General features: G+C 36.8%; 1 protein-coding gene across 4 annotated transcripts; it reads right to left on the bottom strand.

Annotated features, from left to right (window-relative positions):
- Positions 1-4,047: 4,047 nt before the first annotated feature.
- Positions 4,048-21,633, bottom strand: zdhhc18b (zDHHC palmitoyltransferase 18b). Of its 4 annotated transcripts, none has more exons than XM_055220818.2 (10): positions 21,082-21,617; positions 19,411-19,571; positions 13,775-13,930; positions 12,730-12,867; positions 12,420-12,471; positions 11,494-11,596; positions 11,280-11,392; positions 9,618-9,714; positions 8,249-8,325; positions 5,238-5,376 (listed from the first exon to the last, which is right to left on the bottom strand). In XM_055220818.2, the coding sequence occupies exons 1-9, from the start codon at positions 21,327-21,329 to the stop codon at positions 8,284-8,286; spliced, it is 1,110 nt and encodes a 369-aa protein (XP_055076793.2). In that variant the 5' UTR covers positions 21,330-21,617; the 3' UTR covers positions 5,238-5,376; positions 8,249-8,283. The 4 variants fall into 4 exon arrangements, with proteins under 4 accessions (XP_055076790.2, XP_055076791.2, XP_055076793.2 ...); XM_055220819.2 differs by having other exon boundaries at positions 5,261-5,376; positions 8,245-8,325; positions 21,082-21,618; XM_055220815.2 differs by lacking the exon at positions 8,249-8,325 and having other exon boundaries at positions 4,048-5,376; positions 21,082-21,627.
- Between the last annotated feature and the right edge of the window lie 961 nt (positions 21,634-22,594).

Below are 22,594 nucleotides of genomic sequence, written 5' to 3'. Positions count from 1 at the left end.
CCCTTTCTTTAGATTTCTGGGTGAAGATAATTTTATTTAAAGGTTTTGTGAGATTCATTCAGCTATAGTTGAGGACATTTGATACTGTACAGTTTAAAACGGTCTTTGATTTGTGGAGAGTCTTAAAGGTACATTTTTGAGTTGTTAAAAAAGCTAATTTCCACTGTTGGCTTTATGGTACACTGGTGTTTTTTTTCACTGTATAGATATATGCTGCAGATTGATGGTATATTTTGTGGTATTGTATATCTTGTCTAACCAGTGTCAGAAATATTTTAAGTTTTTATTAAATTTTGATTAAAGTACACTATCCTGTTTTTACAAAGAGCAAAGACATGACTACAGATGCAGTAATTCGGTACAGAAAATAAGATATTTTATTCACTGCTGTATAGTTTTTATTTTGTTGTTTTTAATGTAAAGATATATAAAAGGTATTTCAAGTAACGAACAAATTGTTCACCTTTAATTAAAACTTAAAACGATCATCATTCTTTCACTTGTTTTTTAATGAGAGAAAAACTGACATCATGACATCCACTGTAGTGTGAAAATGAAACCTGTTGTTTAAATGTAAAATACTGTTTTAAAAATCTATAACTTTTCTATAGCGTTTTATAATACCTCTCTAAATTTAAAAAATGTTATATATATTTAGTATATCCTGTCATAGCACTTGATTTCATCAGCCAACAGAAATGCTTTGGGGTCACAAGACAGACTTGATTTACAGGGGGACATGATTCGAAACTATTCAACCTCATGCTGGAACATTACAGGATAACTTCAAATTCAAAGCTCTGTGCTTTGTGCCAAATAGTTATTTTATATTTTAGAAAGTTTTCTGTTTCTGTGAATTATGAATTTAAAAAATGAAAGCAAATATAAAAAATTAATAAAACTGATTAACAATCCTAAATTTATAACAGACCAAGGGATGGGTGTAACTTTGGTTTGAGAAGTGGGTGGACACAAAATAATTATAATGATAAATTCTGCCAAGATGAATATGCTACTAAACTATATATAATGTTTATTTGTAAGGTTTACTGTTTTCTACATAAAATCATCATTAATGTAAAGAACATTCTTTGAAAAAAATATAAACTTGATATCTTAAATATTATAGTGAATGTAATTCTTGAAATCAAACTGTGATGCTCACAATAAGATTTCTCAGCGACATAATGTATAGGCTACTTACACATCAAAAAAATTGTAACATTTAAAAATGGCAAACACTAACATACATCTTTTCTGGAAATTTACCTTCTGCATTAAATAAGACACACACACCTCTCTCTTCTGAAGTTCATTCCTCTTGGAGAGAGGACCCAGCTGAGGGTTTGCGCATGCGGCTTCTTTGCACAACCCCCTCAGCTGGGCCCTCTCTCCCTCGCTCTATCACGTCTTTACTCGAGTTTTAGCGCAGTTGCGATAAATGTCTCCTTTGATAGGTAATCCATGTCATTATCCACTTGCCATAGGTACTGTTCTTCCTTGGCGAAGACAACGTGCGGTTAATAAGTAAAAACAAACGACTTTGAAAAGGGTGGGGCCACGATCGGGATTTTGAAAAGTGTGTGGGGGGGGTCCCCGTCCCCAGTGGAAATTATGCCCACGTAACAGACAATAGTATGTGTTAGTCATTGTCGCTACCTTTTGCTTGGTCGTGATATTTCATTCCAAAACGTAGGCCTAGAGGAACTTAAATTTGATATTCAACACAAGCATTAAATTTAATGCTTGTGTTGAATATCAAATTTAAGTTCATCTACATAACTGTCACACCACCCTTTTGAGTGGGGAGGGGGGGGGTGAAAAGGTGATTTGCACTTCAAATGAATATAACTCTGGCATTTTTTGGGCTAGAAGCCTAATCTTGGTCTTGTTTTAAAGAAGACAATTTAAGGTTTTTCACTGAAGTGTCTGGAGGTAAATATTAAACAGAAAATAATTTATAGCAGTTTAAATGTATGTTTAATAATTAAAAATACGTCTCAAGTAGTTGTGATCCAAATTTCAAGTTAAAATCACAAAAAAATTTGATTTGTGTCACTCTTTTAGTGGTTTTACCAACGAAGGCCACCAGGTGTCAACGGTTTGCTGCATACTCTTGTCACAATTTATTCAATTACTCTCACTGCATTATTATTACTGCTAAAATGTTTTAAAATATGAAAACTACATTCTTAGAGCTTTCCAACAATATATAGTTTGTCTACATTTTTGAAGATTTATAATAGGATATAGTTTTATGAATATATAATAATTAATATGCATTCCTATGGGGGGGGGGGGCATGTAACAAAAAACTGTCACTACATTCTTTCTATCATCAGGGGTTTAGTCTTATAAATATGTATAAAAAGCTGGCCCCACCTGTGGGCCCATGACCATTTACAAACTGACTCTCATAACATAATTTTATTCCCACAATGGTGATGATATATAAATACTACTACACTCTTAGAGCTTTCAAATGATATATAGTTTGTCATGATTAGATACAAATTCATATGCAAAAAACTGAAGCAACAGTAGTCGTCTCGTAGGCGGAACAGTGACATATAGTAGGATTATCAATGTTTTAGGCGCACTCTTATCATAAATGAATCAATTACTCTCCCTACATAATTTATTTTATATAACATGTAGAATGTAATCTGTATTCTAGAGGTTTAGACCTTTCCAAAGATATATAGTTTGTCATGATTCGATAAACATTTACATCCAAAATATTGAAGTAAAGTCAGGTGTTCCTCAGCAGGAATGGTGACAGTAAAAGGGTTAAAGAAGACCTGAAGAACCTGCTAAATCTGATGACACTAGATGTCATTTAAAACATTTAAGAGGGTCAGGAAGCCTGAAATAACTTACTTTATTACCTTACAACTTCATACATATATGGTGGCTTCCCGGACAGGGATTAGCTTAAGCCAGGAATGGGCCTTAGTTTAATGAGGAAATATAACAAATTTTAACAAACATGCCTTACTAAAAACATTACTTGTGCGCATTTTGAAGCTGATGTATTTGAAGATATGTCAGTGCAAGTTGTTTTTAGTTTGGTCAGCTCTTACATTTATTTTAGTCTAGGACTAGTCTAACCCCTGTCAGGGAAACCACCCCATAAAGTTGTATGAGGTACATGAGCATGAAGTTGTAGTGTATACAATATTTTTACACCGTCTATTGTCTATTGCATGAGTGTGGTGGTCATCAGGGCCGTAGTTTAGGAATTGGGCCCCTACCACTATCCATTCATATATATACTACTACTGTATAAGATATAAACATGTAGGACAATGTGCAACCTAATAAGGAATTCCTACGAAATAACAAAACAGATAACAAATAAATGCAACATTACTTAAAAATATTTATATAAATATTACACCAAAACAATGCCACAATTAAGCCATAACTTCAGAAATATATACAATTATTGAATAAAAAGTAGTGATATCAAAAGATCACAAATTGTTACATAATAATAAAATATTAATAGTAAAATGTCAAGTTTTTTAAAAGGCCAGCTTTTTCATTGTTATCAAACAGCTTAAGTACATGTTTAGGAATTGAAAAGAATACAGTTAAATGTAAAAATGAAAAGCACTTATATTACTCATTGTCCTAATGAAGGTATTGTGGTACAGCATAATATAATTTAAAATAAAGCCAATTCATTTATCTATCTAAGCACAGTCTGCTGGATTCATGTGTTAAATGTTAAACATTGCTTTTGTCTTACTTATATGCCGTAGGACAGTATCTTGTTTCAAACAGAGCCCCAGTAATTTTGTCTCTCGTGTGTTAAAAGAGATCACCCCAAAAAGAAGATATTTTGCCAAAAGATCAACATGGTAGACGGTACACAGTGAGTACTGGGTAGCCTACCATCAACTGTGTTGATCATTTAACAAAAATCTTCTTTTTGGGGTGATCTCTGTTTACACACGAGAGGCAAAATTACTATAAAAATATTTTCTTATTTTTTAATATATTAAATAAACTCATACAGGAGGAGGAGTCAATTATGTCAGCATTTATGTGAATAAATAAAATATAAATCCCACATACTCCAAGCTAACCTGTAAGTATTTTGTATTTATTTGTGCAAATGTCGCAGAGGTCATGAGAAACAAAGGATAAATTTCAACACTTTTTTTTTTTTAAATAACATTCAGTTGCATATTTCAAGACAAAACCTGGATAACAATACATCACATTCCTGTTCTTACGTAAACATCCTAATGTCCACACAACAGCATGTTTCAGTTCAATCAGTACAGTATTGCTGCATATAGAGGGTTAGTGCATATAGACATTTTTAATTACTAATTTTTGATAGACGGACGCCGCGGGCAGGACATTAATAAGAACAGCAGACGTAACAAGATTTGGAGGTAAGCTCAGTTGGCAGCACTATTATGAGAGTAATAATGGTTATCCTATTTACTTGGTCAGGGGACATGTTCATCTTATCCAAGGTGTACACTTTTTTAACATTATACCATTTTTCAAATGTTACAATATCATGCTGGATCAGTGGTGGAAATTGTGAAAAGACACCAATGAACGGCATTTTCAGGCATGCTCTTGACTCTTTTTTTTTGCATATAGACTGTCTCCAAGCTTTTGAAGCTTAAAAAAAACTTGTAAAAAAATGAATCCCAGAGTTTATGTCTTTCATACTGAGAACAATAGGTTTCAATGTTCCATTATTGCTGTTCCAATAAAGCTCTTTTAGAACCTGTTGTAAGATTGATTGGTTCCAATGAGAATGGCCCGCAGTTGCAGAGCACTTGAGAACAATAGGCCGTCTTTGTGCTTAAAATGTCATTAAAACAACAAATGCAAATGAGTTACAACATTTAAACTGCTCTCATAAGGGAAGTCTATGCGTCTTCTTCATTCCTGGTAAGAACTCTCCAGTCTGATAAGTTTGTGGTAATTCCTCACTGTTAACAGTATAATCCTGTTGGCAGTTTATTGTAATTAAAAGAGTTTTGACCTGTTTGTTTAGTCACCCCATTAATTGAGATTTGAATCATGGTGTACAGAGCTGATTTTTGAGTCTTTGCTCTTCGAGTCTCTATGCCCTCTTGAAGTGTGTCTGTGAGGGGTTTTTAAAGAAGAGTTGGATGACCCGTGGGAGTGAGAAATGGCTTGTTTGCCCTTGGATCTGTGGTGCGAATGGTGTTTGTGAGGAGTGTTGTTTGCAGAGCGGCTTCCAGTGACTTTGGACGCCCGTGTGGCATGAGACGGGGCAAACTCTGGTATGGGGTCCAGTACAGGTGGCACTGCTTGTGGACAGGAGCTTGTGAGTAATGGAGAGGCAGTTTCCAGGAGACCATTGGTAGCCTCTGTGTACTGGGATGATGCCAAACACAAAAAGACAGAAAATAGGAGATTTTAGTCAGCAGCCAAAACATTTTAGATCAAAGCAAAACCTTAAACTGTTAAGCAGTAAGCCAATTAAAAGAAAGCACAGCACTCGGCTATAATAAACAACTCCTCTCTAGTTGAGCATCAGCAGCACAAAAGGGCATTGGTTTCAACATACTTGTTCCCTTCTTTATTGGTCTCTCTGAATAGATTTATTTTTTCAAAGTTATTGTACACACTGTCAGTTTAATTCTGTGCATATCCAATTGCAATGACTGACTATTCACACACTGTTCATCACAACTGTTTAGATCCAATCTGTGTGTCCTGTAGCATGGTTCTGGACTATTTCGTGTAATAAAGCAATGGCAGAAACAGGAGGTCTTGTTCCTTGTTGCACATCAGCAATAACACAACAACCTTGGTTCTGCAACAACATCTGATGTCTTTGCTATATTCAGGGTTTCCACACCTTAGTTAACTTCAAATTCAAGGACTTTCCAGGTGCAATACCCTCAAATTCAAGGACTAAATGTGGGGACACATTTCAAGTGAGAGCAAGGTTACATTGTGTTAGCTTTTAAGATACATTGTTACAGTTCCCTTTCGAGGGAACTCGCGCTGCGTCACTGCGGTGACACTTTGGGGACGCCTCCAGGGGTAAGTGCGTCTGAATGTGTATATCAAATTCAACCAATGGTGAGGCTCAGCGACAAAGACAGGGTGACACATGAGCCAGGAAGTATATTGCTATCTGAAATATTGCCAAAGACGGGATTACAGGGACGCAGGAAGTATGGCAAAGGAGACGCAGCATCTCGTTCCCTTCTCAGGGAACAACAGTTACATACGTAACCCGAGACGTTTTCATGTGTCAAACACAACTATGCCAAAAAGCATTTTGGCAACATCGAAATCAACATTCGCATACACAGAAGATATAAGCATTTAAAGTGAACAGTTAAGCACGTGTGCTTAAAGTCTAGAGTTTTTATGATATTATCCTACACTACACAGGGAATGGGTTTTTTTTTCCAGAAAACTGCTTGCATAAAATAGATTCAAGCACTTTCAATGACCTGTATCTATGTATGTATATTTTCAATAACTTCCCAGGGCCTTGAACCCCCCCCCCCAGATTCACAAAGTTTCAAGGATTTTAAGGACCCGTGGGAACCCTATAAGGGCTATATGTTTGTGAGAACGTGAAAAGTAAAAAAAGCTATGCAGAATGCAGATTTCCAAAAATGTGATTTGAAACATGCAAATTCTAGAAGAATCAGGACTGACAGTGTGAACATGGTAAAATATACAACCAGTTTCACTTACACCTTTTTAAAGGGTTATAGTCTATTCAAAATTAAAAAGTTCTGTATATCATTATTTCCTAAGCCTCATGTGGTTTCTGGAAAAGATATTGAATGTGTGAGTCTGACCATAGGGTGACAAGCTTCAAAATAAAAATAAAAAAATCCTAAAGGAACCATGACACATGTTATATTCCTCTGCACACAACACCTTTATAAGAGAAAAAGACAGAAATTTGAGTTGTTTGAGGACAGTTAGTTAGTATCTGTAATTAGACTATTTTGATGAATACTCAAGTAAAGTGTAATTGAAACCTCACCATTAGTTAGCGTCAAGAGAGAAAAGCCACTGGTTACAATTAAAACTTACACTTAATCTAAAAGTAATGCAAACTTCTTGGTTTGTTTGGACTCTCACCTTTACTGGGTTGTTCTTTGGAGTCTTAACTTAAATTGTAATCCAATATTTTCTGTCTTTTTCTAATCATGACAGCATGGTTCATTACTAAAAAACTTCCTCGTCATAGCACTAAAATGTAAGTGCATTTAGACATTTTAAAACCCGACACCTCACAATTGGTCACAAGACAGATGAGAACCAAACAATCCATCATTTAACATTACTGCCAGAGTAAAGCACCAGGTGTAAATGTGCCCAAATGAACACCTTACGGCAGTGGTTCTCAAACTGGGGTCCGGGGCCCCCAGGGGGGCCCCAGTTTTATGACATTTTTATAAAAGACATTAATTTATCATGAATTCTGTGATTAAACCTAAAAAAATAAGGCAGCACTACTTTGTATAATTTAATATTTTGTTTAATTAAAATGTGACGTTTTAGAACTGTTTTGTGTCATACATTTTCTTTGGGGGTGCCGCGAAGGAATGCACCGTACACAAAGGGGGCCGCACGCTGAAAAAGTTTGAGAACCACTGCTCTACGGGCTATTATGAAAACTTTAACATATTAACATCATGCCATATGACTTCCTTTCTACAGTTAAACACAAATTAATACTTTTCTTGTTTTCTCAAGATGTGAAGTAAGCATTACATTTCACTAAATAAGATGAAAATATTACAAGTGACTCACGTTACACTGCAACGTTAGTGCAGTATGCGGTAAATAGAAGACACTTGTTTCTTATAAGCATGACTAACAGCATGCCAAGAGAGACAAAAAGTCCTGTTTTGACTTTTATGATAGGGGTCATTAATTTTTATGTATTTGTGGGTGAATTATTCCCTTAAAGTTTAGGCCCATGGCATGATACTCTGAATTAGCAGACAAGCAAAATGATACATATAAGAAGTTGAAAATATAATTAGTTGTACATACATCTATTAAAGTTGTCATATACATGAAATAGTTTTAAGTGGTCAGAATGGGTGTAGGGGCAGAGCTGAACGTAAGCAGATATTATAAAGACATCAGGCATCGCTCCTGTAATTCTGCCATTGCAGCAGCAATCAGTGCGTCAGGCAGCATGCAGGCCAAAAGCATGTGAATCAAACATATGTCCCAAACACTTGACTATGGTCTTACCAACCTCCCCATAAACCCCTGCTTTTGCCTACTGAACCATCAACTGGCACAAGACAGGGCAAAATCCAGGCAATCTTTTTCCTAAACAGACATGCACACACACAGAGAGATAAAGGGTTAATGTGCAGAAGCACTTATCCACAGATGCTTTATTGAATTGCATGCTGGGAAAAGAACTGTAAAGAACTCGTTCTACATGAGCTACATGCATAATAAAACAAGACAGTGATTGACATGCAGCACAGGAATTATGGGATACAAGTTTGAAAAACATTTATTTGACATCAAAATGCATTCTTGACATTAGTACAAATGCAAAATATGTTACAAATTTAAAGGGAAATTTAAATTTAAAAAAAATATCTAGAAGATTAAGACCCTTTTCTGCTATCCATAAAATCTCACAAGGAAATCATCGTTTTTACAGGCAAACAACTGCACACATACACAACCATAAGGCATGCGTTTGTATTCCTACACTGTTCCCACTACAGCCTTAACAGTAAACAACGCCATTGCATTGCACCCTGAGATGAATTAGCACCAATATGTAAGCTAATGAGCACCACAGTACTGTCTTTTGTAGAGGGACTTTTCTACCCCCAGTTACACCCAGACAAAATCTGTTTGCTTGATTACAGACGTGGTAAGAGGCACTTTCGGTTTGTGACCATGTCAATATACAAGTATCAAAAACGTTTTTAGAAAACAAATTAAGATTTTTCGAAAACAGCACATACTACAAAAAACAAATATGAACAAACAACTTAAATAAACAAACACGATGCCTTTCAGAAGAAGTATTTGTCTCCAGAGACAGCAAATCTATACATAAACATCTTCAGAAACAAACACACCCATCTGACACAAACAGTGCCTTTCCCGTTTAGTACCTGCACCTAATGCTACAGGAAGTCAGATGTTTCACTTCCTCTTTCTGCACAAAAATAACCTTACATTTTTGCAACACGAAACGCAGCAGCGATGCCCAATTTCTGTAAACCATCTACACACTAACCCATATGAGGAATGCTTCTCTATGGCACCTAAGAAAATCTCAATCATGCATCTCTCTTTCCAATACACAACATAAACCTTATCGAGCAAAACAGCACAGTCCTAACAACTCTACTAAACACCAAACACATCTGAGACAACCTAACACTTGGATGCAGCCCACAAACCGAATGCTGTTTGAAATTTCATTGACAGGGACGTCCCCCAAAGCACATTAAACGACAGAGAATACTTGTTTTAGATCAGACACAGAGAGTCAGGCTGTTGAGTGGTTTTGAATGGAGATGATGTCAGGTTGGATCAGGGGGTGGAGTTGGTGGTGGTGAAGGTCGGCCTGAGGTGATGGCTCGTCCTACCATGTTTATGTCGTTTTTAGCAGCTGGAAGTTGAGTTTCTACAGGGCTGGTCTGAACGGAGTCATCAGAGGGCACAAACCCTCGCCTGTCAATCAAACTAAAACGAGAAGAGTAGGCTGCAGTAAACAGGCTTGATTTACAGGATAACAATACTGTAGATGTAGGTTTGGTCAGTGGTGTTAAAATTATTCAAGGGTCCGGTTATGTATAATATAAGTGGCTTGAAACTGGCTAATGGGATCACAGTGAAGAACCTTTCAAGCACCTTCATTTTTAAAGGGACAGTAAGTAGGGTTTTATTAATTATTATTTAAAATTTAATTAATTAAAAATTATTTTATTAATCAAATGTCTTTATTCATAAATATGTCCTCATTGGTGTCAAATGACCTCTGCCAGTAATCTGACTTTTCTTTGTAAATTTAGAATTTCTTCTCTTTACTTACATTGAAAGCCCAAGGAGGCCTCTATGTCGTTTCGCCGTATTGATAAACTATAATAGCAGAGAGTGACAAAAAGCACTAGCCTTTCCACAACACGTTTTCATTCAGAACACGTGAACTAGCTAAAATGGACAACGCGATCAGTGATTACATAACGGCTACCGTAGTTGCAACACGCATTTGGAAAAGCGAGGTGCTAGAGAGCACTATTCGTTTGAATGCAAAATACAATTTCACCACTAGATGGGGGTAAATCCTACTTATTGTCCCTTTAAGAGTGTACCCATCGGTTTTATACACGTCTCATATGAACAACCACTAAGAAACTAAGATCAATGCCTGGTGGACGTGACCCACAAAAAAAATGTATTACACCACCGTTTAACGTTCCCTACATTTTAGAAAAATGGTCCTAAACTAAAAATTTAAATACTAATTAAACTATAGGACAACAAATGTAACAATGGGAATTAGTGTGTTGTACCTGAAAAATCCATAATAATTAGCAAAAAAAGTATTGAAGGTTTCAGAAACTCTGTGCTATTAAAAACAACATTTTAGCAATAAAATATTGTTAATATTTTTGCTTATTAATAATTTTGTATATACCGTATTTTTCGGTTTATAAGCCACATTTTTTTATAACTTGGCTGGTGTTGCGTCTTATAGTCAGGTGTGCCTTGTAAGTCAGTATGAATTAATTTTGACATTTATGAGGCAAGAGACATCATTACCGTCTACAGCCGTGAGAGTTCGCTATATGCTGCTTCTGTATTTATGTAATTCAATGGATTCAGTGATGTGGAATGATGAGTCTGCGAACTTTACGCTAGTTGGCTTGTTCGGTTAATTTAGCCTATTTAACCTTCCATGTAAGTTCTGTATGCTATGATTTATCGTTTAAATAACTGATAATATTACTTTAACGTACAGACATCTATTCAGCCTGCTGTTCTGTCTGCTATTGTTTAGTTGAATAACTTGCTGTTCCAGATTTAATGTCTGTTCTTCGGCTTGGATTTTGTGAAATAATTTTCTAAATAAACGCGCCGCATAGTCCACTGCGACTTATAAATGTTATTTCGTCTTAATGACACATTTTGGAATAATGCGGCTTATACTCCAGTGCGGCTTATAGTCCGGAAAGTACGGTAAATACGTTTGATAACTTTTTTAACTTAGAAACATTGTTGTCTACACTTTCAATCGGATATCTCACCTGGGCGGCATGGGTCCACAGAGGACAGCACAGCAGTTTTTGATGATATTGTTATAGCTGTAAGGATTTCCAACATCCTCATTTCCACTTTTTGCTGACCAGGAACCTTTAATCTGTGATACACAAAATATGCTACTATTAGAGAAAACAAAGCACTCTTACAAAACTAAATGTATAATTTGAATCAGACCACTCAAATTATAAATACACTCACATCCTCATTGGTGGTAAGATTTGCAGCTACAAGGTATGTATGGAAGCCTGAGAGGCCTAAAATGGACCACACAGAAAAAAAGCAGACCACTAATTCAAGAGCAGTGAGCTGGAGTCAAGGGAATAATGAAGACTATCAGTACGGTTATCATACAGTTAAAAGTGAAAGCTGGATTAACCTTTTTACTTGAAGTTAGGTGTTACCAACTGAATTAAAATAAAATGTGGCGATTTTTCAAGCGGATTAAAAATGAGAACTATATTGTATTGCAGAAAAGCACTTAGTTTGCAGCACGTTGACCTCGGTGCGCAGTAACATCATCACTCCTGACTCCTCCCCCTTTATCCGCTTAAAATCACCACGTTTTATTTTGTTCCACCATACTTACTCATGTAACTACTCAACAGTCTTTAAATAGGAAAAACATGGAAGTGTTTGGTGGCTTCTAAATTCATCCCTGTTTGGATCCTAAGAAATGAATGGGGCTAGGCTAAATGCTAACACATTCAGAACGCGCTGAACAAAGATTAAGTGCATGCATTGAAAAAAGATAGGTATGTATTAATTCATCCAAGTTGATGTAAGAACATAGTAAAATATTGAAAAAACTGTGGTGTTTTCCTTTAAACTCTTTCCGTGAGTTGATTTTTATCTGCGGGTTAAATATGAAAGGATTTCATTTATTAGTTATTAGTATTAGGGTTGTGAAAAGTCATTGGGATGCTTGTGCAGACGTTTGTTTACATGTACATTCTATATAATTTGAATCAGATTGCAATGTTCAGGGTGCATGTTAACTGTACTGTCGTAACCTGCAATTGGATTAAATTCAGTCGGATTGACAAAATTTTGTGCATGTAAACATAGCCAGTGTATCTCCTAGTTAAACAAATCTGAAATCTAAAAGATTAGAGACGAAAGGATATCTGGCAGGACTTTCTTGAAGAGCGATGACCAGCCCATTTCCTCCTTGTGACCCTATAAGAGATGACATCAGTCACAAAAAACTGGACTCTGTTGACACATGTTTAATGTCTGACCATCAAAAAATTAATTTAACATACCTGATGTAAACTGATCTTTACTGTATGTACGTGAATCAAAATGGAAAAGTTGCTCATAATGAGAGACACAGGACTAAATCTAAATGGATGTCTTAAATAACATCAATGGATGCCAACACAATTTCTGCAAGTACAAACACCAAACACGCCAGTGATATGCAAGTACACATACTCAGAGCCAGGTGTGTGGTTACACAACCAAAGATGAAGGCTGTGAGAAGAGACAGCGACACGATGAAGGTGTAGAAAAAGCGATAGTTGCGTTTTCCCACACAGTTCCCGACCCAGGGGCAGTGATGATCAAACCGCTCTATCAAACACAGAAGACAGCAATTATTATAACAGCAGTTAAAGAGTCTGACAGTAGGGCTGCAAAATGATTCATCACAAATAATTGTTTGCAGAATAAAAGTTTTTTTTTTTTACACATTTTACACACACACACACACACACACACACACACACACACACACACACACACACACACACACACACACACACACACACACACACACACACACACACACACACACACACACACACACGTGCATGTATAATTTTATGAAAAAAAATATGTATATATTAAGTATTCATATTTATATAATATAAATTAATATTGCAATTAATATCGCAATGAATCATTATGCAGATCAAACACCTCACAAACTCTAATAGTGAACAATTTAAACCTGCTTACATAAATATGAAGCACAAATTTACACAGCAAATTCTTAGAAAGACAGAGGTAAGACAATATTTTAAAGACATGAAAGTACAATCATAATATAAGGATATTTAAGTTATAAGCAGCTTGCTCCCATGATACACTGATGCTGGAAATAATTTGTAGTAGCTAATGTGTTCTGTGTGGTTGTTTACTATGTGGTTGCTATTGTAGGTTGTTATTTAGCTATTGACCCTCATGTTTCAACAAAATAATCAAACTCATACAGATTTAGAAAAACACGAGTATGAGTAAATATAATGACAGAATTTAATTTTTTGGTAAACTTTTCCTTCTAATGTAAACCATTACATCTATCTATTGGTACTTTTGCCAACCTAATGCCCTCTCTTCACTCCTATCTTTTCTTGTCTCTCTCTACTAACTACTTGTTAAATGTAGTTATTGGCCATAAGCCGAGTTACCAGACACACAGTGTACATTCGGTGTGAATGAATATGTAAATATAATCTGGTTCTGGTATAATACTCACCCACACAGTTATCACACAGGCTACAGTGGGAGGTGCGAGGAGGGCGGAAAATCTTACAGGTAAAGCAGTACTTCAGTTTAACCACCTGCTGGTTGATGACGACCTCTTTGGTGCGCGGAGGGGGGCGGTAGGATGAGGAAGAGCTAGTTGGCTTGTCTAGGAGGAAATCAACAGAAATATACATTAAAATTTTAATTAGATTTAAGCTATAAAGGGCTCATTAAAGTCCAAAAAACTGGAAAAATAGCTTGAAAATATACCTCAAATAAATCTATTTGTATTCAGTACAAAATGTCAATCAATGTATTACTAGCACTTTAATTTACGTGCTAAGATAAATGAAACACGCATTCCTAGTATATCAAACTAAAAGCAAAGATCCAATCAAAAAGCTTGAACTTTGCCAAAGATGTGGCAATTTCTTACATTTACTACAAAAATAATAATAATCAGAATGTAGGTACATTTCATAAAAATTTTAATACAGTCAGCAAAGTAACTACTCTTGTGACATATGATATAGATTTGTGCAGAAAAGGTCTTTTATTGTGTGATACCAAGCCCTGCAGCTCTTTTCTGTAGCATTTTTATAATGGTAAAATCTACATATATGGTTTCCAGCCAATATGAGATTTATACATCATCTGAAAGCTAAATAAATGTATTAGTATAGGATGATCATTGGCTGAGAAACAACAATTGAAAATTCAATTCAATTCAATTTTATTTATATAGAGCTTTTCACAATAGTTAATTGTTTCAAAGCAGCTTTACATTATTGGAAGCAGTGAAAAGCACATAAAAACAACAGATAGCACAACATAATACACGATAGCATAAGCAGTTAAATTTGCTGCGGCTATGACTCAACATTATAAACGAACATATTACTAATGTAACGTCTAGAAGTGGAAGCTAAGTTAAGCCCAAAAAGGCTGCCTCCCCGGGTTAAAAAAACCCCTAGGAGAAAAAAAACCCGGGCTTTTTAGCTGGGGAAATAAAAAAAGTCCTAGAAGGAAAAAACCCTTGGCAGATATATATATATATACACATATAAACGGATAAGGAGATTAAGTGGAGATTAAGCGGGTTCTGCCGGTGATCGTTAGTCAGGCATCAGCTGGGCATCACATTGAAGGACGGCCAGTAGATCAGAGGTGTGCCGACTGGAAAAACTTGAACTTGAAAGTAGAGTCTGACCGATGTATTGACAGGCAGATATTAGGCATTTTCCAAGCTATCGGTATCGGCATTCAGAATGGCCGATAAATGAATATTATAAAAAAAACACGGACGAAACAGCCTTCAACCATGTCATGAATGTTGCCATTGTATAGTTTGTCCACCAGGGGGCACTGTACAACCTTCCTGTTTGCAACACTTGTGTATAACGCGTCACACATCCTGCTGATCCAGCCAGAGTAGGGCAGAGACGACAGCGGTTTAGTTGATGGTGAGTTGGTCACGAGACATACATTGCTTGAAAAACAATTAAAAGAACATCTCAATCAGTTCTCTTAACTCAAATAAGCATGACAAAATTCGTGAGTGACTATCATGTCCAGTTTTGCTGCTGTTAAATAAGCCGAGAGTGAAGCGGAATTACCTAGTGATGTTACGTTGTTACAGTGTAGTTGTCTGACTATCCTTTTAACTTTTGACGATGTGACTGAAGTATTTCTTTAATAGCGTGACAGTAAAGCAATGAGACGTATCATCTCTCCTTAGCCTGTTATATTGAAAATTTATGTTTTACAATTTGCAGTGTGACGTTATTCTTTGCTAAATTATGGCTCATCATAGACTAGCTAATGCCACTATCAGTGGAAGACCGCTAACGTTAACGAGCTTGGAAGCCACAACAAACTTATTCTGCCTAAATAAAGTAATTATTGCTTTATTTATAACTAGCATATCTCTGGTTACAGTCCCTGCATTGTAAAATGAAAGTTAGACTTGCGGGGAGTGAACATTTAGACAGAGAAAAAGTATCAAAAGTAGCTTGTGCATAAAAGTAAGTTTTTCTTTTACACGTGTGTGAAATCCACTGACGCCAAGTGTGCGTTGCAGACTGTCATTCAGCCACAGCATTAACAAGTCACATAATCAGGGTTCTAAATTAACACCCGCCAACCCGCCAAATGCGGGTTAAAATTCATTTTGGTGGGTGTTAAAGGGGACAGAGAATGAAAAACCATTTTTACCTTGTCTTTGTTGAATAATGGTAGTCTACCCACATTCACAAACATACAAAAAGTGCTAAACATGCTAAACATCTCAGTCTCATAGAAATTCCTCTTTTAGAAATGTCAGCCAGAAAACAGCCCAATCTGAAAAACTGATGCTTATGACATCACAGGCATCTAACTGCCCCTCCACTTTAAAATAATTGGCTACATTTTTTGAGTGGCAGTAAAGTCAGCCAGTCAGTAATGAGATTGCAAGTTAAGCCAGTAGGGGGAGCCAGATAGGTGCAAAACCAGTTGTTTAAAATCCCCCACCCTAATAGAGCTATCTGAGAGAGATTTTTAGGAAGCTTCTAAGGCATTACAGACCCAAACAAAACATTTTTTTGTCTACATGTCACATCACAGAACAAGGATAAATACTCCGTTCAATCATTCTATGTCACCTTTAATAAAAACTTACTAGCCAGTTTGGCCGGCGATGCATGAGGCATTGCATGTATGATACATAAAGCTCGGTTCTCTGTCATTTATTTCCTCTGGCAGTACTTCCTACATTTCCCATGAATACTGTGCCGTAATGCTACATGATGATGTTTCATACGCCAATTGGCTGCGCGCAGTTTGCAGCGAAACCAGCGCGAGAAACCATGGAAACTAACTGAGCGTGTCCACCACAAAACTAAAGGAAGAAGGAGAACGAACGGGCTGAGCAGGGAGGATAGACTAAAGACAGGGGTGTCGCCAGAGCCCTTTACTGGCGCTCACCGCTTGACATAGTTGACTGAATTACAGAAATTGTAAAAAAACAAACTTGAATGGAAAGGAATGGGTAGCAGTACAAAGTTTGTTGGTGAGATTCTGGCCAATTTTAATCACAATTTTGCTGCATCCAAGTTTTGATATATTTAGGAGATTTAATTTATCTTCATGGAACGTGATCTTTACATAAATACTAATGATTTTGGCATAAAAGAAAAATCGATAATTTTGACCCATGCATTTTTTGGGCTTTTTGTACAAATATACCAGTGAGACCTACGACACACATGCACTTTTCCATTGCATAGTACCCCACGGGTTGGATCAGGTCAGCTTACTTTTGTGCGCTTTTCCACTGGGTACAGTACATAGTACCAGATACTTTTTTAGTACCACCTCGGTTAAGGTTCCAAGTGAGCTTAGCTGATACTAAAACATGACGTGAAAACTGTAGATCAGTGATTCTGAGAGAATCATCACTACCAGCGTCATGCTAAACGCAAGATTAACTTTACCTTTGTGCTTGTGCTGTCTCGAGCACTGTCTCTGTTGTCATCTGTGCTTTGTTGCAAGTTCCCAAACTACCTTTTAGCGGTGAAAAACATGCACAGGTTGAGAACCAGGAACACCATATCCGTGTTTTTTTCAGACTTGCAGTTTGCGGCAGCACATTCGCGAAGCGAACGTTCGCATGTACAGCATTTTTGCAACTTGGCTCAGTGGAGCATGTCGACAAGGTGTTTGTATAGAAACTGTCATGTGAGAGAGAGATAGTGATAAACACGATGTGCAAACATTTATTTGTGGCGGTCAATTTTGATTTTGTGGTGGACTGACAAATAAATGAATGCATGGGGATGTACAACATTCCAACGATGATCTCACATGTATGATGTCACTCACAGCAGTAGCCAGCGCAAATATAGAGACAGAGCGCAGCGCGTCAGAACCTGAAAACCACGCCCACCGGGGGGGAAACAATCCAACCGTCTCCATTGACTTTGTATTGAGAGAGGCCGCCTCCTTGTCATTTCTGGCTTATAACAAAAAACAGAATAAAAAGCCTTAAAGCTGCTGTGTGACAATATGTACAGCTAACAAGCCAAAGAACCCAGAAATAAGTTTTTATAAGCTGTCGAGCTCAAAAAACTAGCGTTTACAGACAGAAAAGTGGAAACAGGCAACTTTTCATAGTAGCTCATATTAGTAGAACTGCGTCCACTAGGGGGAAACGTAGTCGGCGATCCACTTTTTTCTCCTTAAAGGCTGGGTTTTACGGCTCGACAGTTTATAAAAACTTATTTCTGGGCTCTTTGGCTTGTTAGCTGTACATATTGTCACACAGCAGCTTTTAGGCATTATTCAGTTTTTTTGTTATAAGCCAGAAATGACAAGGAGGCGGCCTCTCGCAATACAAAGTCAATGGAGACGGTTGGATTGAATTCCCCCCCCCGGTGGGCGTGTTTTTCAAATTTGCATAACTGCGCTCTGTCTCTATAACAGCACGCCCATAATCCCTCCCACTCTGAAGTTATACTAAACTCAATGGAAAAACTAACCAAGCCACAGTGAAGTGAGCTGACATGACATGACCTGACCTGTGGGGTACTACTATGCAATGTAAAAGCGCCAATATATGAATATGCCAATTAGCCCCCGCCTCCACTCTTTTACACCACCTTGTACCATAGATATATATGTAAATAGATGCTAGTTTCAGACACATAACTGCCATGTCTGGTTTTGACCATATTCAGAGGTAGTCAAAAACACCTTCGCCCGGATTGCTTTTGTGGTGTAGACACAAAAAACACCTATTAAATGTAAACTCCGCCTCTTGATCTAATGTGATGTACCGAGCACAATGTATTTTCATTGGTCATGACTTCTAACGCAAACCAACAATGTTCAGCACGTTCTTTGGGCTTTTTTATTGATAAAACTGAAGTGTTTGCTCTCCACCTCTTTCATTTGTTTATTTTGCAAGCGTGTAAAAGTTGCGCGAGCTTATTTCATCAACTGCACCGAAATATCAGAGAAAGCTCTTACAGATACATGTCTAGGGGTGTACCTATAAGTCGGCCGATGATGCTTGCTATGCTTCTCAATAATTTACGGTGAATTGCCGCTACATCCAAGAGCCAGAGGGCGCTCTCATGCAGAAACTCAATATGCACCGCAGAAGAAGAACCATTACACACGCAGCTCCAGGAAATAGCTATATTTATATTGCTGCTGCTCAAATTCTTTCATGTATTTTCATGATAATAAAGAATATGTATAATGATTATGTTTGACGAGTGTTGCTTTTTCTAATGCACGTTATAAACGACTCAAACTAACAGTGATTTCAGATTGATAAAAACTTACTGATCAAAAGTTGTAGTACATGAAATAGCTGTGCATAATATCGGCTGTGCGATTCAGAATAGTTATCGGCCATTATTAATGATATTATTATTTGTCGTTGCATCCCTATACATGTAAATACAAAAAACTGTGAAGCATGTATACTTACAACACAAGCAGCAGACACACATAATATTAGTTCGCATAAATATAAATTCATTTCTCCAGCTTGTGTTAAAACGAAAGCAGAGGGACTCGCCCGCAGTCTCCACAGACCACTCCTCAAAGTAATCAAGACAAAAATGTGTCTCATAAATACGTTCAAAGTGTTTTCCTTACCAATCTGTTTCTCAATGTCTGCAGCCTCTTCTGGAGTTGCTCTGGGCAGAATCCCAGGGTCTGTGAAGCTTGTCTGAAGAAGAGAGATGATCACAAAAACAAATAGGACCCCTCCAATTGCTGGGATGAAGCGGGTGAGATGTTTCACCAGGAATGGGCAGCTATAATAACAGAAACATCGATTCTGGAATGAGGAAGCTTTCAATGAAATACTGCAGTACATTGAAATGTTTCAGTCCCTGTCAGCTCTGTGAATTACAACATCAAAGCTCATCAGAAAACAAACGAATCCAAGATTGTGGCAGTCAGCAAACGGCTCTAACCAAGAATAGTGTCAAGTATGACATTACACATTCAATTACAAAAGGCCTACATGTCACTAATGTAATAATACAGTAATGTAAAACTGGACATCAGCTGACATGCTGAATACACAACCAGTTTAAATAGGAAACGTGATTAACATCAGAATATAATGAGACACTATTAAGTAAAAGTATATTATTATTTTAAGTCTTACAGATACTTTAGACAAGCTTTAGCACAAATATGAATTCCAGTGACTTTTTTGACCCCAGTGAACATCTCTCAGGATAGGTTTATATATGAAAGTCTTATAATGACATCATTTAATAATCCTCATTGGGTTGACTTTTCTTTCTTTAAAATGCCGTGTTAGCTTCTAATGCTGTGAGAACTCTGATTATATAAAGTAAGACTAGAAAAGAGGTTTAAAATGAATTTCATCTAAAAAATCTTAGAACTATTACAACTCAACACGAAACAAATGCCTAAAACTTTTTCAAGTATATCAAGAGAATAAACAGGGACAGAGGTAGGAGAATATGTTTAATGGACAACGAATTCTGACAAGATGAACATTTGGGAGGATTTTCTCCTCAGAGTAAAAACTGATGTGTCATGGGGTTGACTGTTCATTTAGTTGTCACAATAAGTTTGGGAACCTGCTGTATATTTACACTACTTTAAGAATACCTTTAAAAATATTAACAAGCATCCATTAAAAAAGCATAACAGTTCAAAATTTTATTGTTTTTATAATTTTATACTACTTAATTTCGCGTTAGCTCAATTTAAAGAGTAATACTAAAAGAACAAAAGAATAAGATCTAAAATTTGTAGCATAAAACAAAATCTAAAAGAATTGGTTTAACCAGCAAATCCTGAAAAACATAATCATTTACTTTTACATGAAGGTACCAGTGTGTGTTGACTGTTGTGCGACTCGATTAACCATTATAAAACATTTAATATTGGCCTTTTTTAAACCAGGATTTGAACCACGTGTGTGAAACCAACATTCTTGCAATTTACCGCAAACAGAGGGTTCCGGGAAGATTAAAGGGGAAGATATCACCCACGTAGATATCAAATCCAGCACAATATTTATAATGAACACTACAAACAAATGACACTGCTTCTCTACATGTTAAAAATCTCTGCAAATATTTAGGCATTAAGAGCTTAACTCCAAACCTATAAATAAAGGCATAGTCTAATAGCCTGTGTCGAATAAATATTTCATGAACAATATGTGGGCCTGCGTCATTTTGGATGTGTTCTGTTCTGCTTTATTAGACACTAAACCCTGGTAAGATCTCTTTCAACAGTTATCACCCAAATCCAACAACCCCAAACCCCTACACTTACTCGAATATGAAAAACAGTCCACTGGTGAGCAGGATAAGCCCGAGCGTGAGAGGCAACACGCCGCTCTGACGCGCCACAATGATGCGTCCATCGCAACAAAAGCGGTTTTTCCCGGGAAACACCTCCCATTTTCTCCGAGCTCGTTTGCTCCTGTGCTCGGGAAGAGGTCGTGTTGGAGGCGTCGGAGTCGGCGTGGGTGTCGCGAGTGCCTGTGGGTCTATTTGTTGATACTCCCGATTTTTCATCATTTACAGTGGTAAATGGCTTCAGTGTCCATCGGATATCAGCTGCTTGCCATTAAGCGGGATGTGAACGGATCAACGTCCTTTAATTGTGTCATTACACCGAAAGCGTACCGTTTCTGGCACGGAGAGCGCGATCCAATCGGAGCGCGACAAAACACGTCGATTTACCGGAATGTGACGTAACGCGATGTGCCGCGGTGACGTCATGAACACATCCTCACTGCAAATGTTTCAATAACAAGCGGCGTCAATTTGTTACAATGCTGCACACAGGGATACCCGTGATGCAGTATTTACATTAGTGTTCACACAATAAACGATGACGAATACATTCATGTTTGTAACACCGCAGAAATAATCTGATAACCGCACACAACATGTGCCAGATGAAAGCAGTGACGTAAGGAAGATGCAGGTGCATATCGGTTTTTTTTCCAAAAACGAGATAACTCCGTTTTTAATTTTTTTTTGTCTTAACATGTTTATAATTTTCTTATCATGTTTTATTGTGCTACTTAGCTGAATTTTTTGTTAAAAGTGATTAAATCAAAACAAATCAACTGCAGCTTGACTGATAATTGCGCAATCAAAAAACAAGATCTCAACAACATCTCGTTTTAGAACAAAACTCTTCATATATAAAATAAAATTCATTGTGGAAATTGCTTTATTATCATCATTTGTCAGAAGAACCAAGGACGCATGTTTGGCTGGCACACAACCACTAGATGGGGCTGTGGGATTAAACTGCACTTATTTCGAGACGTCCCCGCATTAAAACTTTAAAATTTAAATACTGTCATCATTTACTCATTCTCATGTTTTTAAACCTGTTTGAATTTCTTTTTTCTGATGAACACAAAATAAGATATTTTGAGAAACGATGGCAAACACACAGCAGCAAGCGACCACCGACCTCCATAGTAGGAATAAAAAAATATGATGGAATTTAATGGGTACCATCAACTGTGTCCTTACCATCATTTATTCAAATATTTTCTTAGTCATTTCACTTCCAAAATCTTTTTTCCTACTATGAAAGTCTATGGTCACTTACTGCTGTGTGTTTACCATCTTTTCTCAAAATATCTTATTTTGTGTTTATCAGAAAAAATCATTCATACAGGTTTAGAAAAACATGAGGATGAGTAAATGACAGAAATTTCATTTTAAAGTGAACTACCCCTTTAAGCATTAACGTCAAAATCTTTGTATTTACCAATAATAAAAAGTACAAAATTAAATGGTAGTTTAAACACAAAATGTCT

This window comes from Misgurnus anguillicaudatus, chromosome 20, assembly GCF_027580225.2.
Source record: "Misgurnus anguillicaudatus chromosome 20, ASM2758022v2, whole genome shotgun sequence".
In the NCBI taxonomy this organism is placed as follows: domain Eukaryota; kingdom Metazoa; phylum Chordata; class Actinopteri; order Cypriniformes; family Cobitidae; genus Misgurnus; species Misgurnus anguillicaudatus.
The sequence above is the reverse complement of the archived record's forward strand: the minus strand, read 5'-3'. Positions and strand labels throughout refer to the sequence as shown.

What these genes read in the sequence shown, in the direction of transcription:
- zdhhc18b (XM_055220815.2), bottom strand. Translation starts at nt 21,329, where the DNA reads ATGATGAAAAATCGGGAGTATCAACAAATAGACCCACAGGCACTCGCG. An exon ending in AGACATTGAGAAACAGATTG is followed by an intron (nt 13,931 to 19,410) that starts GTAAGGAAAACA and finishes ATTTCCTCCTAG; the next exon opens with ACAAGCCAACTAGCTCTTCC. An exon ending in CTAAAAACGACATAAACATG is followed by an intron (nt 5,377 to 9,617) that starts GTAGGACGAGCC and finishes GCATCATCCCAG; the next exon opens with TACACAGAGGCTACCAATGG.